This window comes from Protopterus annectens, chromosome 7.part0 (genome assembly GCF_019279795.1).
Source record: "Protopterus annectens isolate FY-2018-M chromosome 7.part0, PAN1.0, whole genome shotgun sequence".
NCBI classification, from domain to species: Eukaryota; Metazoa; Chordata; order Ceratodontiformes; family Protopteridae; genus Protopterus; species Protopterus annectens.
Window position 1 is genome coordinate 974,397,988 of NC_056739.1, and position 19,047 is coordinate 974,417,034.

Below are 19,047 nucleotides of genomic sequence, written 5' to 3' on the forward strand. Positions count from 1 at the left end.
ATTTTAAGCCCAGACAATTTTCCTTTCATGGAAATCAATCCCTGTACCATTTGTTTGTGAAGTGAACACTTTAACCATTACATTTAAAATCCTGACATCCAAAAATGCATTCCAATCTTGGATGGGTTATTGTGACCAGACATTGCCTCAGTTGCCCCTATTTTTGCAGAATGTCCCAGACTTTGCTTCAAATGTTTACCTTGTCTCTCGTATATTTTTTAATTCTCTGACAAATCAATCATGATTATAATCAGTAATACTAGTCATTAGAGTTTTATACTTCTTACTGTTCGGAATATTGGTGCAAAAAGTGCTATTCTATTAACTTTTTAAGTGAATTAGACTAATATTTAAAAATTGTTCCATATTTTATCCCCCCCGCCCATTATTTTTGCTATTGCCCAGAATTATTGCCCGAATAAGGTGATAGGTATGGTGCTACCCCAAAACATTCAGATCTAAATAATTTCTGTTGACATTATTTCAGCAAACCAGAATTACAGTACCAGGCAGTGTGTCATTTAGACTAAGGATTGTTAGTTAAATCTTATTTAGCCTCCATTAGTTCAATTATTTGTATATTTGAATTTTTTTTTGCACTAGAGCTTTTGCTTTGATCAATTGGATATTCCCGGTCATCAAACTTCAAATAAATAAATAAATAAATAAATAAATAAATAAATAACTATGTTGTTACATTTGCTTGGTATGGTTTTCGTCTTTCTCAATTAACATGCTTATTTATGATTGCCAGTATATCTATTTTTTTTTAATTATATTGTTGTACTCTTGACTATTTTAATTTGTCAGAATAATTAAGTTATTATATTTCAATGGACCTAAAGTGGAAAAGTGATCTTAAAGTTTTTTTCCCTAGAATCTACTTCAAACCTCCTTTAAATGAGTCATGTTAGATATAAGGAAATCACTTTTTTTAACTTTATTTATTTTACATTTATTTACCAGGAATGTCCGGCTGGGGCAGTGTTTCATTTTCTGTGGAGACATGGGTAGAAAAGCTTCATTACATAGTTAGAATTTCTTACAAATTATAGTGGTAAACAAGACATAGTGGAAAGAGGCTCCATTACATAAATATCATTACATTAATGAGTAACAATAGTAAAATAAGGCCGAACATTATCATATTTAATCTATAATTAAAGAATCATGAGACTGATGATTAAATGAAGTAGTGTCTTCTTCTTTTGGCTGCGCCCGTTAGGGGTCGCCACAGCAGATCATCTGTTTCCATTTCTTCCTGTCCTCTGCATCTTGCTCTGTCACACCAACCACCTGCATGTCCTCTCTCACCGCATCCATGAACCTTATCTTAGGCCTTCCTCTTTTCCTGTTAACTGGCAGCTTCATCCTTAACATCTTTTTCCCAATATACTCTGCATCCCTCCACAGCACATGTGCAAACTAACATAATCTTGCCTCTCTGGTCTTGTCTCCAAACCTTCCAACCTGGGCTGACCCTCTAATATACTTATTCCTAATCCTATCCACCCTCGTCACACCCAGTGCAAATCTTAATATCTTTAACTCTACCATGTCCAGCTCTGACTCCTGCCTTTTTGTCAATGACACTGTCTCCAACCCATATATCATAGCTGGTCTCACTACCCTCTTGTAGACCTTCCCTTTCACTCTTACTGGTACTTGCCTGTCACAAATCACTCCTGACACGCTTTTCCACCCACTACATCCTGCCTGTACTCTCTTCTTCACCTCTCTTCCACACTCACCATTACTCTGAACTGTTGATCCCAAGTATTTAAACTCATCCACCTTCGCCACCTCTACTCCCTGCATCCTCATCATTCCTCTATCCTCCCTCTCATTCACACACATATATTCTGTCTTAGTCCTGCTGACCTTCATTCCTCTTCTCGCTAGAGAATATCTCCACCTCTCCAGGGCCTCCTCCACCTGTTCCGTACTCTCACTACAGATCACAATGTCATCTGCAAACATCATAGTCCACGGGGACTCCTATCTGATCTCGTCTGTCAACCTGTCCATCATCATTGCAAATAAGAAAGGGCTCAGAGCTGATCCTTGATGTAATCCCACCTCCACCTTAAATGCATCCATCACTCCCACCGCAGACCTCACCGAAGTAGTATGGTATGTAATTTTTACATGACATAAAAAGATAGTAAGTTTTATATAACATAACCAGCTAGTTCATTACTTCATGTGTTTAGTAAGACTTCTTGCAAAAAGAGAGAAGACAACTCTGTAAATAAAATAGCAGTAGTGTGAGTCACAGGCATCTGGCACAGCTTCTGAATCCTGTTTAAAGTTTCATTTTCACTGTTTTGCTTGAATTACTCTGATTTGTGCAGATCTGACTTCTACAACAGTAGTTGTACATGCTAAAACAGAATAATCTAGAAATGTATATTTTAGGGATTCCTATTTATTAGTCCAAGTGCTAACAGACCCTCTTCCACATTCTTCCTAATGTATCAAAACTAGCATTGTAATCCAGGGGCTGTTAACTAAACACTCTTGCTTCTACTTCTAAGAACTTTTAAATTACTTTCCTGCTCCCCATGTCTGCAGTTAGAAGATGTGGTTTTCTCTCTTGAATTCTGGCAACATGTGCTGTATTTGTTTAGCAATGCAGCACAGAACAAAACAAGTCCAACTATCTGGTCTTGAATTTGGGTTAATGGCATTTTTAAATATATTTTTTCTCTTTCTACTGAGGCACAAATGGCTTGTGCATGACATTTTCCCAACGCTGTTGTCTTAGCAACTTCACCCATAACTTGTTAGACTGCGGCATACAATGTCATCATTTCATCCAAATCATAATCATGTTTTCTGTGTTGCAAACATTGTCATAATTTGTAAGATTACAGCATTCACTGTTTATTTGGAAGGAAATGGTATTTTATTTTTAATACTAGATTATGGGTGAACTGTTTCCATGTGTCATGTATCCTATACTTCATGAATATGGCGTTTGGGTATTTTTTTTTTTTTTTTTTTTGCTTCACATTTTCTACATGCCTCACCAGCTAGCTACTGTGTCCCTATTGTGCCCTGGAATGAGAAGGAATGTGTAGCCACCGCTGCTGGGTGTACAGCATGATCAAACTTTTCAGTGATGGCAGAAAGATTAGTACAATGATCACAGATAATGAAAGGCATCGCCACAGAGTACTGCTACAGCTTATGCAGTAAGCTAACAGGTAGCAGCTGGCATGTAATGTACATAAGTATCTTAATTTCTAAGGTGGGAAAGATCTAGTGAAAAAATGCACTCCTGCAGGACAGTGCTATGGTGGACAAGTACCCCAGGCATATAACCAAACTTATAGTCAACTACATAAAAGGAAACTGGGAAAGACTGGGGTATGCAACTGATGGAGTGGACTCCAACGATACTGAGGTCATCATCATCTCAAAGAACAATCCATTGGTCAGATCAAAGAACACTCCATTGGTTAGATCAAAGAACACTCCATTGGTTAGCGCATATACGCAGTTCTGGAAGGTTATGAATCTAATTTCCAGAAACAATGTTAAAGGTATGTCATCAAAGGTGTACAATAGTGCCTGTACTAGATGGAAGAAGGAATGAATAAGTAGTGAAAAAGGGCAGCTGCAAAGATTTTAACTGTAATGTTCAGGTGGACTTAGACTGTGGGACTTCTACTATCAGCATCTCTGTATGTTTCTGTCAGAACTGATGCACCATAAGGTACTTTTGTCAAGGTTTTTTTCATATTTACGTAGGACTCTGCTATTCCAAACCAGATCTTCTCCACAGATTCCTTGCCCATATCCCACAGAGTCAATAAATGCTTCCAGCCAGTTTTTGCTGTTATCATGAGGTACTCTTCATTTTCAGGACATAGTGAAACATTGTACCGGGCCATAACAAGAGACTGAGAAAATCTACAGTTTACTAGTAGAAATACAGCATCTCTTTCATCTGAGGTTAATGGAACCACACTTTCAAACCCTGCAAGTACGTGGCCACCAACTAAGATAGGCTCTTTATTTTCAATCATCATGTACATTATACAGACAGCCAACTCAAAGACATAGTATCCATAACTCATGTCATCAAAGTCCAGAATTCCAGAGATCCTGTAGTTTTCCTCTTGACAGATGCCATTCACAGTATTAACCGGTTCCAGTAAGATATTCTGGTCATTAAGGTCTCCATGATTTACACCTGTAGAAAATAAAATATTTCTGCATTATACTGTATTCCTCTCCAATAATTAATTTATAATGCAAAGCTAAAATATACTATGCAAAACTGGCAAAATAACTGATAATTGTATGGATCAGAAACATGCTTTGCTAATTACTTGAAAACAAAATTCCTAAAGTTATATTTAAGGAGGCAACTCTTATTATGATTGTTATGCTGCACTCATGACCATGTTTTGGTTAACAGCAACCCAAATTATTATCACAAGAATGTAACAACCATAATGTTCATAACTGGAACTTGTCCTTTGCAATGTTTTTACAGGTGACACTTTTCAACAGACTAAAAAAAATCCCCCATAAACCTCCTTTATCGTAAAAATCTGTAGTAAATCTGACACAGAAATAGAGTAGAAAGACTGAAAACAAATAGAGCTGGGTTGGAATTATGATCACAATTACAGCAGCTTACTCTACACAAATTAGTGTAAAACACTTCAGGAAATGGAGTACTTCAGACTTCGGTATACAGACAATACAGCAAGGCAGTAGAGATGATTAGATAAACAGCAGAATCAAGTTATTCTTTTAAGCTCACAGCTAAATGGGGCATGTCTGGGAAACTATACACGTCTGTGGAGAGCCTGTCTGTACAATAACATAATCATGCTTAAAGCAGGGCACAAGAGGTCAATTAAAAGTGGTAAGCAGTCTTCACTTGAAGCAATATGAAGATAAAAATAAATTCATAAGAATATCCAGAAGAAGGTGAATATTAATCACACTGTATAAAGAAGGTAAACATGTTTGGAAAAAGCAGAAACAGATAAATGTAAGAGAGAGAGATAGAGAGAGAGAGCGAGAGAGAAAGTGCAGCCTTAAGAGAGCAGCAGCGGCACTTTGTGGAAATAAGTCGTGTGTTTTTTATATTTTTTACGGATGTAAAGTATGCTCAAAGCAGCACAATGCGGAAAATGCCAATAGCAGGCTTCCTGAGAAAGTAGTTCAACACAGCAGCTGCACAAAACATATGTAAATAATAGGAAAAGGCACAAAATGTATGTAAATAATAGGAAAAGGCACAAAATGTATGCTTGTGGTTATGGAATTGTCAGAGCAGAAATCTGAAAACTGCTTAGGCAAACAGCCTCATTTTCTATCAAAGACAATGCTCCTACCAATGTCTGATACTAGAAATCTCATTAAAAAAGTGATGTAACCTGCTAAAATGAACATAAAACCAATCTCTTTCAAATGCTTCAGTGTCTCTACAATGAATAAGCACAAATGTATGACTAGAACCCCTACCTTACAAAACAATTCAATTTATAATCCCACAGTTATGTTTCATATCATATCTGTAGTGACCTGCGCAGTAGTTAAATAAGAAATAAAACCCAGTTTGGTACTCAGACCACCTTTAAAGCAACGAGAGTCGGCATATTCTACATCACAGATGCCAGCTCAGTGCTTGTTTTCTTAGGCACCTTTGTCTAAGTTAGACTGGCTGTTCAGCACTGTACAATGTATTTTGTGTATGTGTGTGTTGGCTTGAGCATGTGCAAGAGCAACACACTGTGTCACTTGGAGCGTCCCTGGCTGACACTATACAAATGACTAACACCATATATTCAACATCAAAGTATCTTCAAATACACCTTCATGTTCACTTAATTACAGAAGCATAACTCATCATTAATACACACAATATCATTACGCATCTACAATTAATATTAGTGCGGATGCAAGTCTTGTAGTGGAATCCTAAAACCAAAGTTATCATAATTTTTCTCCTTGCTAACAATGTCTGTCCTTTTTTTAAATAAGGAAACAGTACACAGTAAACAGTACACTGCCATTTGTTGATTGTCTCCTATCACTTTAGAATTCTGTAGCTTGTCTGTCATCATTATAAAGTGCACTGAAAAATGTTACAGCTCTATGTGATAGAATGGCTTTGCCACCCTTATCTGCATTGATATGCCTTGTAAACAGCAGCCATATTAGACACACAAAAGCACTGAACATATTACTAATGCAGAACTAGTACAGTAATTAAAAGCTTGTGTTAGCTCTACCTCACTAAGGTGTTGTATACATTTATGTATGTGTCACAAATGGCTATGAGTTTAATGGATTCTTCTCAGTAATTGGTACTGTTCCCTATACACACTGTACATTTGTTAGTATTTGTTCTCACAGAACAGTGTTACTTTACTTTCTTGTTACATAGTAAGAAATACTTTTCCCAGTCCCCAGTTTGTTCAAGCAAATACCACACAGTTTTCAATTAAAATGCCTCATAAGGCATACTGTACACAACAAAGGATTACATTACTGTGTGCACAAGTAATTCTTCCAACACTCTGCGAACAGTAAGAAGCATCACATTACACACACGAGCACGTGCCAGCTATAGTGTTCCTATTTTGTTAAGTAGGAAATATTCTGAATGTGCCAGACTATCCCCAACAATGAACGTTAGATCTGCTGTCTCCAAGAATAGCTAGAAAGTATTTTATTTGATCAGGATCGGTGTACCTACCTTTACAGACACAATGCTTCTGGTATTATCTGTGTGGTAACAGCTAACAGCTCACAATTTAGGACTGAAAGAATTCCATTTTTGGTAGATGATAAGTTTACATACAGAGCAATGACACAAGTCATACAGACTGAGTGGTTTAGTGACTGCCCAAAAATAATTTTTTTTTTTTTTTTACATGCAAGACCTATGTCTACCATGCCGCTTGCTGCTGCAGTGTCATATCATCTATCAGAATTTTCTGAGTTCATATTTTTTATTTTCTTTTAATAATACATGCCATTCTGACTGATACACATCCTCAAATGATAAATTATCATGTGCACAAGTTATATAGTTCAACACTCTGGAAACAGTGACAAACACCCCCCCATACCAGTGAAATTTGCCGTATGTTTGATCCTTCATTTCATTCCATGAATATTTACTCAGCGTTTTAAAATAGTGTGACTTAACACTTATTGTCTACCAGTCATGAGCTGGGATGCCATAGTTGGCAGGTAATGTTTCCTTAATTTTGTCAAAATCTTATTTTTTTTCATAGCAGTTTGTAAAAATGCACTTTCTTAGAGAATTGCATAATGACACATGTATGTTTGATGATCCAGAGCCTACAAGACCTGCATACAGAGGTGCAGAGGATTAACACTATTTTCAGACTTACAAAGCTTCCTCAAATATATGCTTGCTTCAAAGATTCCTTTGCAGTTTGGCCTTTAAGCAACTCCTCTCTCTCCTGGATAACTCATTTGAACTTTTACTTGCTTTAATATTAAGAATGTTGGTTTAGCGGTACTGTGCTCTGGGACAAAGGGACCTCCTCTTGGCACTCCATCCATTTTGTCTTCAAAGGCTTGAACTTGTTAAATATTCTGACTCTGCATAGGAGAGTTCTAGAAAAGGACTGTACTGACCTGAACAGAGACTTAGGCTTGATAAATGCTATGTTGCCTATCACACAGAGATCTCTAATAAAAATGCAGTGCTCTTATCTAGAAAAATCTCGATCCTATCAGCCAAGCTCCTTCAGGCAGCAGACAATCTAAATATTCTGGACTGTGTGTCCACCCATACAATGTTTTCTTTGAAAATAAGTAAACTGGCCACTCAGTTCTTTGCAGTTAAACTGATATCACTGAGAGCAGTTTTATCCTGCACAATAAGCTTAAATGGTGTCTGCTATACTTGTAGGGAGACTGTCTTGGACTTGTTGTGAGCTTTAATTACCAGATTATACTGAACCAGTCTGTCTCATCTCAATCATGTGATCTGCAATGTGGACCATGTCTGACAAGACTGCCTCTTGCTTGTCTTAATATGTCAGGTCCATTAATTTAACAGATTTACTCTGCTTCATTAACTTTTGAGGTTTGTTAATCCGCTTTAGAAGAGGCCTTGGTTACCCCAGTTCTGAAGAAGCATAATTTGGATTTGGACATTTTAGATAACTATTACACCATCTTTAAACTTCCTTTCACAAGTAAGGTTATTCAGAAGGCTATCTATTTGTAGACTGATTCCATTTTGCAAAAACACCATGTTCATGATTCATTTCAGAATAGTTTCTGCCCTAGAGCCAAGACTGAGATGACCCTTACATAGTTCTTGAACGCTCTTCCTATGGTAAGGGATCAGCAGTATTATTTTGTTTTGGTATTCCTTTATCTGCATTCTTCATCTGATATGGCTTGTCATGACATTCTCTTAGACCTTCTGATGACTTATTCTGGGGCCAAGGCACTACCCTATAGTAGTTTGCCTCCTACCTTTCAGGTGTACTTTGACAGCGCCTGGTAGTAATACTTCATCATCTATCTCATCACATCTGAGGTTTTATCTTAGGCTCTGTTTTATTTTCCATGTACATGCTTCCATTAGCAGAACTCAATATGGAGAGAGGTCTTTAGTAACAGCACCATGCCAATGATACACAGCTCTTCCCTTCCTTGCATTAGAACAAACTGTCTGTAGATTTTTAGGCGATAACCAGTAATGCATCTAAAACTGGATGGCTGTCAGACACAACTGCACAATGACGCTGTGATACTTGAATGCTTCATGAAATGGGGCACTATAAAATGTAGATAATAAAATGTAGATAATGTTTAACAAAGTTTTCAGACTTACTAACCTTCTTAAAACTGTACTTTGCTTCAAACACCCCTTTTATATTTTGCTTTAAGACACCATCTCAGTACATCCCTGGAAAACTAATTTGGAGTTTAACCTGCTCTTATACAAAAATCATATTTTCGATCTCCCTTTTGCAGTTATATGTAAATAGGCAGCACATATAACAATTTCTTCTTACTAATTTCTATTTTTTCATATCCACAGCGCAGAGCTGTTAGTGTTTGTTAATGCAGAATAACACTATGCTGGTTTTCGGGTCTATATTAGAACATCGCAGTTTTAAAACTTCAAATGTTCTAATATTTCAGCGAATGCTGACAATATCGAACATGTAGAACAGCAAATTGTTTCCCAGGGAAAAAATTTGTTGTTCCGACACACATACACACAACACAAGCACACCAAACAAACAGCAATCCACACACATACACTTAAACTCCTACATCTAACCCTACACTAAACTATACATACACTACTATCTATCCACTTACCTTAACCCAAACCCAACCCTCACGTCTGCACAATCGCACACTTGCCTGATCCCGACCTATAACTTTGCACTGCAGTGCTGAAAATAGCAAAGCCATAGAAACGGCCAACCGAATTCCTTCCCTAGGAAGAAATTCGGTGTTTTGCAGCTTTGCAATTTTCAGCGTTCGCTGAATAGGGGTCGGTATTAGAACATTCAAAGTTCTAATATAGACCCCTGGTTTTCTATTACATAATACATCAAATATTTCATTTTCTACAATTTAATAACTGAGTGAATAATCTAGTCATTTGACCCTTTTTAGTCATAATCTACATACAAAGTGCAGAGGTGTTTACAACAAGAAGACAGACAGTCAAAATTCAAATCAATGACAATAAGATGGATTACTATGAGCATACAATGTATAACCTGAGAGGCCAACACAGTTTAACAGGAGTACAGGAAACATGTAACACAGGGTTATAAGTGCAATCCTACATTTTGTCAATTATAAACATTATCTAATAACATTATTTGTACAAATTGTAAATGCTATAACTAAAGTGTTATATTACTCAAAAAAAGAATATTTGAGTACCAACCAGTGTCACAAAGGCAGGTGCATTTAGATTCATAATGTAGACATTGTTTAAGATTTTCTGAAAGTCCCCAAAGACCCCCCAATACCTTTCGGTTCCATCCATTTGTTGGCACAGACTATACAGTAAAACAACTGCATTGCATTTACTGATAACATACGTTACTTCATGTTATGCAAGATAACACTCATTATTGTAGCATTGTTCTTTCCTCTAACAGATATCCACTGAAAATATAGGCCAGAAGTAATAGAAGCTTGTACATCTTAAGTACTCCAGAACACAAATATGTAGATTTTAAATATGGACAGTTTCCTTGATTGTCTTACAAGTTAAAATGAGAAAGACTGAGCAATAATGCAACTCATATAGGAAGTCTTCAAATACCTGACTTCCCAACTGGATGACAAACAGCAACGGAGAAAATACTCCACCTTCCTATACTTTCCACTTCTGCTTCCTTTAAACTTTCACATTATACATTTTTAATAAACTGAACTTTAAAAATTATAACATTTGATTAAATTAAATAATACATCAGGAATGATTTTAGCAATAACTAGAAAATAGGTAGGAATTTTGATTTCTCTCGGTATAGTGAAGGACAGTGTACTGAATCTGATTTCTTTTTTTACACTGTAGTTTTAAAAGCTAAAAGGAATATAACAGAAGTGTAATTAACTGTGGTGGGCTTACTAAGCATGATGACATATATCCTATAGAATTATCTGACCGATGTGGTGTGTGTGTGAATATACAGATATATATATATATATATATATATATATATATATATATATATATATATATATATATATATATATATATATATGGCATCGGTACACATTTCATTGTGTTAACTCATCATGAATTGCAGTTAATAACGGAGTAAAACAGTCAAATAATCACAGAGTAAAACAGTCAAACAAAACATTATTGCAAATGTTCATCAAATGGTTCACATTTATAACAGCAACACTATAAGTAAACCTACTCCATCTATAAAAAAATGATATAAACTACTCCACATTTCTAACACTACCTACATACTTAAGTACAACACTATATTTTGTAGAGAGCTTTTCCCCCACACCTCCCTGTGTGAGGACCCTAGTCCACCCCCTAATTTAGATATATCATCTTCATAAATTGTGCAACCACAGCCAAAAGGAAACCATGTATTATGCCAGAGATTATAATCTATCAGTCAATTACAACATAATATGTTGAATTTAACAAGTGACATTTTTGTGCAAGAAAATCTGCTCAAAACAGATCAGTGACTTTTCTGTAATGCACTAATTTATATATATATATATATATATATATATATATATATATAGAGAGAGAGAGAGAGAGAGAGAGAGATGTGTGTGAGCTCACACACATAAGTTTACATATGGTGCATGTGACAGCTATAAAAAATATTCAAATTTAAAAGACTTAAAGAATACAGTTAGCTCACATATTAGGACAATTTAGATGCTAGTTTACTTATGCTTTCATAATACTGTGGACATTATTTTGTATATCACTGAAGCATCTTTTAAGGTTTTTATATCACTGAAGTATCCTTTAAAATCAAAACCAATAGAAAAAAATATTATGTTTTGGACATAATCCAGTGTCAACAGAGGTGAAGATTCACCACATTAAACTGCGTATTTAATATTAGGAGGAAAAGAACAACTTTTAGGACATTCTGGCAAAAATCCTTGTCTTGTGGTAATTTCAAAGTTCTGCAGGTGTACCGATACAAAAAGTAGAACAACTGTATTTTTTTCCAGAAGAATGGTGTGAAAAGCAACTCAATATGCAGTGAAAGCAATTCTAGCACGACTGAGAGATAAACAATATTAACAACGAATCATGAGGTATAAACAATGATGCCTTGTACCAGCACACATCTGTAGACAAATAGGGTGCAAGATCAACCCTGGTTCTTGCAGGTGATATGGCACATAGATTCTGTCTGACAAAATATAACCCATGAGGGGAATAAACCCAGCTGTTATGATTTAATTATTTTTTTTTTGCACCTTGCAGCTGATCACTGGCTGACCCCAGGGCATCTCCTCATCCAGTGGGCCTACCAGGCCTTCCCCCTCCCCACCGGTGAACTCGCCCTGATCCACACTCAGGGAAGGAGGTTCTTGAGGCTCCTGGTACAGCATCATATTACAGCTGAGAAGGGTCTTCTGTTTTGTGAATTAGAAGGCAGAAGTGTGAGATGGGAGAAACGTTGAAATGTTTGATGTAATTCTTTTTCTCTACATGGTAGATCAGAACTTGTGCCTAATAAACAATGGCACAGGTAAGGGGTCTCCAAATCTTTGTAAGCAAAAACATAAAACTGTTTAGTTTTACTTGGTCAGGGGCTATAGTCTGATAGATACAATATTTGCGCAGAAGCTTTTCCAGTATAAAAGTAACTACAGTTTCTTTGTTTGCGAAGACCAGACGTTGAATGCTTAGTTGTTCATGTACGTGTGTTCTTTGCAATAAAGGAGAGCATTCTAGTCTGTTGAACTGCATTGCATGAAGTTATTTTCATTTTGCTATCATGGCATTTGGCACCATAAAGTCTTGGATTTTGAGTCGTAGCTATATTTTCCACCTTCAGCAGAGTTTGAAATCTCTAGTGGTAAGTTTTTGTTGCAGTCTTCAGTGAGTCTTGTATGACTGGGTTCTTGTATGGGAGGGGTTTCATTATATTCATGAATGAAACTGGGTTTCATTATATTCTTGTGTGACAGGGTGGATTCATTATTTTGTATGAGCGTGGGTTTTACTATGAAGGAGCGGGCAATTTTTCCATTGTGTCAAATTCACAGTGTATGTGTGAATGTAGGTGTATTAAAAGATTTTGAGTCTGAACTCCAGCTAAGCATCTTTTTCTCTTTCGGCTGTTCCCGTTAGGGGTCACCACAGCGGATCGTCTGTTTTTATTTCTTCCTGTCCTCTGCATATTGCTCTGTCACACAAACTGCCTGCATGTCCTCTCCCAACACGTCCATAAACCTTATCTTAGGCCTTCCACTTTTCCTCTTACCTGGCAGCTCCATCCTTATCATCCTTTTCCCAATATACCCATCATCCCTCCTCAGCACATGTCCAAACCAACTCAATCTCGCCTCTCTGACTTTGTGTCCAAACCGTCCATCCTGAGCTTGACCCTCTAATATGCTGATTCCTAATCCTGTCCATCTTTGTCACACCCAGTGCAAATCTTAACATCTTTAACTCAGCCACTTCCAGCTCTGACTCCTGCCTTTTTGTCAATGCCACCATCTCCAACCCATACAACATTGCTGGTCTCACTACCCTCTTGTAGACCTTCCCTTTCACTCTTACTGCTACCTGTCTGTAACAAATCACTCCTGACACTCTTCTCCGCCCATTCCACCCTGCCTGTACTCTCTTCTTCACCTCTCTTCCACACTCACCATTACTCTGAACTGTTGATCCCAAGTATTTAAACTCATCCACCTTCACCAACTCTACTCCCTGCATTCTCACCATCCCTCTATCCTCCCTCTCATTCACACACATATATTCTGTCTTAGTTCTGCTGACCTTCATTCCTCTCCTCCCCATAGCATATCTCCACCTCTCCAAGGTCTCCTCAACCTGGTCCCTACTCTCACTACAGTTCACAATGTCATCTGCAAACATCATAGTCCATGGGGCCTCCTGTCTGATCTCATCTGTCAACCTGTCCATCACCACTGCAAATAAGAAAGGGCTCAGAGCTGATCCTTGATGTAATCCCACCTCCACCTTAAATGGATCTGTCACTCCCACTGCAGACTTCACTGTCACACTACCCTCGTACATATCCTGTACCACTCTTACATACTTCTCTGCCACTCTTGACTTCCTCATACAATACCACAACTCCTCTAGAGGCACCATATCATATGCTTTCTCCAAGTCCACAAAGACACAATGCAACTCCTTCTGATCTTCCCTATATTTCTCCATCAAGAGTCTCAGAGAAAACATCACATCTGTAGTGCTCTTTTCCAACATGAAACCATACTGCTGATCGCTAATCATCACCTCCTTTCTTAACCTAGCTTCCACTACTCTTTCCCATAACTTCAAGCTGTGACTGATCAGTTTTATCCCTCTGTAGTTACTACAACTCTGCACATCACCCTTATTCTTAAAAATAGGTACCAAAACACTTTTTCTCCACTCCTCAGGCATCCTCTGATTTTCCAAGATTTCATTAAACAATCTGGTTAAAAACTCCACTGCCATTTCTCCTAAACACCTCCATGCTTCCACTGGTATGTCATCTGGACCAACAGCCTTTCCATTTTTCATCCTCTTCATAGCTGTCTGTACTTCCTCCTTGCTAATCTGTTTCACTTCCTGATTCACTATCCTCACATCATCCAACCTCATCTCTCTCTCATTCTCTTCATTCATCAGCCCCCCAAAGTACTCTTTCCATCTGCTCAACACACTCTCCTCACTTGTGAGTACATTTCTCTCACTGTCCTTTATCACCCTTACCTGCTGCACATCTTTCCCAGCTTGGTCCCTATGTCTAACCAATTGGTACAGGTCCTTTTCTCCCTCTTTAACGTCCAATCTTTCGTAAAACTCTCCATATGCCTTATCCTTCGCCACCTCTCTCTTTGCCATGCTCCTCATCTCCTTATACTCCAGCTAAGCATACGTTTCGCAAATATGGAAGTGACAACTATAATTATTTGATAAAATGGTTTAGGATCACTAAACATGATAGTTCACCAAGTTCCCGAGAGTGGAACTTTTGATAAGGCTATTTTAGAAAACCTCAAAAAGAAATGTAAACAAAGTACTTGACAATTGTTGGTCAGCTTTTAATGACTGGCAAGAAGAAACTAAGAATATGGGAAAGGAATCTGTAGTTAAAAGTTTAAAACTTAATTTTGCAAAACTAAACACACAGATGCAGGCAGCTAATAGAACAGTTAGTTCACCACAAAAATGTGCAGGAGACAATTTTCACAGTACTTGGTGACTTTACTCTTAAAAACATTTAGAAAAACTAAAGATAGCTCAACCAGATTTTTCTGATGATGGCTGGCCCCCGCTTTTCTCTGCACACCATATCCCTTATGTGGGCCAACCTGCCATTTTTGAAGCAGACAGCCCTCCCCCCCCAGGAGCACAGGCTGCATTGAGAAACAAACTGAAGATAGAAGTATCAGGGCAAATGGCAACTTCTAGTACATCTGCTTATCTTAAAGACTGTTTATAACACTAGATTGCGGTAGCTATGACAGCAAAATGCTACCTCAAATTCTGGCCAAATGTTAATGAGGATAGCAAACAAAAGCAAGTACTTACATCCTAAATAAAAACATACTTCAATTAACAAACACATTGGAAAACTAAGATTTGGAGAAAGTTCTTCCTCTAGCAAAATCACCACCTTAAAAAGATTTAAAACATTAATTACCCAATTTCCAATACTTATTGTTGGGAAAGAATATAGGTATAATCCATCTCCCAAGCCAAGTTTTGAGAATGCAATAACGTCTGACTCATCCACTGATAACAATGCCCCTGCCATCATCTCATACTCAAATTCACCCTTTGTGAGAAGCACCTACCCCTGGAGCAGCAAAACATGGTGATGCTGAACCCACTGAGTGGTCTGCCCATTGTAAACCCTCACCCTCCCATTTGAACACATTCAGCCACATATGCTAAGATTTTACAAGGACATGTACAATTGCCGAACCCACAATTGAAGACGTATGGGTAGTTTTGAAAGCCTCTACTCCTCCAGGTATTTTTAGAAAAATATGGGGACGCAGTCAGCTATAGGTGACAATATTTCAAAACATACAGATGATGGATTTTTAACCACGAGAGAGAACTTACTAAAAGCAATAACTATGGCATACAACACAACACCTCGATGGCCAAAAATCAAAGTTATTGCAAAGAAGGAAAATTAATGTATGGATGGGCACTTGCAGTGCATGACAGATGCTTTTGAGGCTTTTTCAGGACATACAGTATCTACTGAAGGGGTGGCAGCCAGTAGCATTTGTAGAAATATTGCTCCCACCTACACAAAGATAAAAAAGGGCTGCTTAAATTGTCCCAGTTTAGGTATACATGAAATTATTAATCAAGCACAATATGTTGCAGATGATATCATCAGGCAGGAAAAAGAACAGAAGAAATGGGTCTATATCAAAACTTCGAAGAATTAAAACGCCGAACGTTAAAACATTGAACCCACAACATCGAATGATGAAAATAGCGAAGCCCCGGAACATCGAAATTTTACCTAGGGAAAGATTTCGGTGGGCCGTTCCATGGCTTCGCTACTTCCTCCACCGTGGTGCCAGAGTTACGGACTTTAGGGTTAGGGTGCGGGTTAAGGTAAGTGGATAGTTAGTAATGTATGTATGGTGTAGTGTAGGGCTGGGTTTTGTTAACTGTATGTGTGTGTATTAATTGCTTTGTTTGTGTATAGTTTCGTAGGTTATGTGTGCAATAGTTACGGACCTTAGGGTTAGGGTGTGGGTTAAGGTAAGTGGATAGTTAGTAATGTATGTGTGTTTTAGTGTGGGGTTGGGTTTTGTTAACTGTATGTGTGTAGTTTATTTATTTTGGTGTGCTTTTGTTGTGTGTATGTTTCTCGGAACAGCAATTTTTTTCCCCGGGAATGTTTGATGTTTTCAATATTCGAAATTCCAAGTTCCAACATATGGTGTTCGACATTTTTGAATTTCGAATATATGATATAGACCCGAAGAAATTAGTAGATGTTCAACTTCAACAATATGATACTGATTTACAGGGAAAGGGGCATAACAGGAGAAACATAGGAGATAGAGGTAGATTTAGATTCTTTCAACAACCACCAAGACAATTTCTGCAAAACTTTTACCCTTCTACTTTGTCTGAAACCAAGCAGTGTGGGCCGCATATCAGCCCTTCTTTTACTTGTGGCCAAAACTGGCATTTGTATGAAGAATGTCCCTTTCTTTAGCAATCTAATCTGTCTTTTAAACTACCAGTCAGCCCAGTACCCAAGCTGCACAGCAGGTGGGGACACAGGCTCTATCCTGGGAGTTCTTATTGCAGTCACCAGTGTGACTAACTGCTGTTGCATTGGATGCTCTTAACTCTTGTACAAACCTGTAGATGTCTTTGTCCAGATCAAGATCAAATGGACAGTCATGACTAGGACAGGCAGCTATTTCTTTTGTCATCACTAAATTGGGAAGGACATTTAGTTATTATAGTGTGAAAATCTACTTTTCCTTTCCTTTCCTTACCTACACATGTGCAACTCGAGCTATGATAACTTCATCTAACGCAGAAAGCCTCCCGCTTTCTGCCAAATCTATTTGAGATAGGAGGTTCTCCGACCTTCCACTGGATTATCCAGAAACAAATTCCAATTCAGATAGGGCCATTGCAAAATCAACATGCTTTTATTGTAGGAAATTCTGCACCTTTAAATCTGTTAAGTACAGATTTGTTGGGTAAATTAAGGTGTACTATGTATTTCACTTTGGACATAATCTTTTCAAACAAACCACTCTTTGCAGTGCTTAGATATGAACAGACCTCTAGTGTGACTGACTTGGAGGGAAGAGGGAGTTGAAGCTGTTCCACTGTAGCTGTGGCCTACCCATGGAAATGAGGCAGGACTCAAAGGATGCAAAAGCAATTAAGGTAACCTTAAAACCTTATGAATCTCTATCAGTGGTAGTTCAATATCCATTATAGGCAGATGCAGAGAATGAAAAATGAACCTGTCCTTTAGGCATTACTTCAGCATGAAATAATAGTCCCATGTAAGAAACTGGGCAAAGACATCTATAGGTTTGTACAAGAGGTAAGAGCATCCAATGCAACAGCAGTACCAACTTTTCCTGCAGTGCCTAATACAGCTACTATACTAAGCTCTATTCCATTGACAGCTGCCACCTTTTCAGTGATTGATACTTTTTTTTCTTTTCTGTTGCCATTCACCCAGACAGTATTGGTTTACTTTTACTTACAGAGGGCAACTGTATACATGGGCAATATTACGATTTGTAGAATCACCTACCCTTTTTTCTAGAGAAACGAAAAAACAACTAAACATAATTTAATTTTTCTGTGGGTCCACCTTACTACAGTATGTAGCTGACTTGTTTTCAATTTCATATTTGTATTCTACATGTTGACAAGATATTATTTTCTTTCTGACTAACTTTCAGTTGTGGAAATCACAAGTTCAGTACTTAGGACATCTTACTGCAGAAGGATCTCTGAGAGAAGGATAAAGTAGTTTTAGGATTATTAGCATAACACAGAAGTGATGGTTTTAGACTAGTTGCTTATTTACTGTACCAGTTCTAATCTTGTAGCCACAGCCCTCCTCACTGCCTTTGGGCACTGGCCACAACAGCATGCGTAGTAGAAATGGTGGCCACCCTAACTCTCCGGCATGAGACTTCTGTGGCAGTTCCACACACTGGAGAAGCACTGCTGACGAGAAATAAACCACAGTATTTGACATCTTCTAGACTGTCTAATTATGAATTGTCCTTATTTAAGGATCCTTCTTTGCATGTTATTAGATGCCTCCCTCTTAACCCTGCTTCTTTAATTTCTATAGAGGATGAAGGTGAATCCCACAACTGTTTATTTATAGTAAAACATGTGCTTTCTCCTAGAACTAAAAGATGTTCCATTTCAAAACTCTGAATTACTTCTATTTGTTGCTGGATCCTGTGTTCGTAAAAAAGATGGTTAATTGGTAGCAGTATCTTTCTTTTCCGTGTACACAGCAATTTAAGTATTACAGACTGGACAACTGAACAGAAATGTTTCTGCTCAAATAGCTGGAGCTTGTAAATTAGCAAAGGACAGAGCAGTTACAATTTTTATTGATTCATCCTATGCCTATGGGGTAATTCATGTCTTTGGAACACTGTGAAGAGAAAAACGATCTAGGACATCAGCAGGTACAGTGATTAAAAATGATGTCTTTGTTAATGAGCTGTTGAATGCACTTCTGTTACCTACGTAGATGGCTGTAGTCAAGTGTGCTGCTAATAAAAATGATTCGTTATTTCAAAAGGAAATGCATTTTCTGACAT

General features: G+C 37.7%; 1 protein-coding gene across 1 annotated transcript in view; it reads right to left on the bottom strand.

Moving 5' to 3' along the window:
- Nucleotides 1-2,883: 2,883 nt before the first annotated feature.
- Nucleotides 2,884-19,047, bottom strand: part of HYKK (hydroxylysine kinase) — a 331,090-nt gene continuing 314,926 nt past the window's right edge. The window contains exon 5 of the mRNA XM_044077553.1: nucleotides 2,884-4,201. Within this exon, the coding sequence (XP_043933488.1) occupies nucleotides 3,657-4,201 (545 nt within the window). The 3' untranslated portion in view covers nucleotides 2,884-3,656. The remainder of the gene's footprint in view (nucleotides 4,202-19,047) is intronic.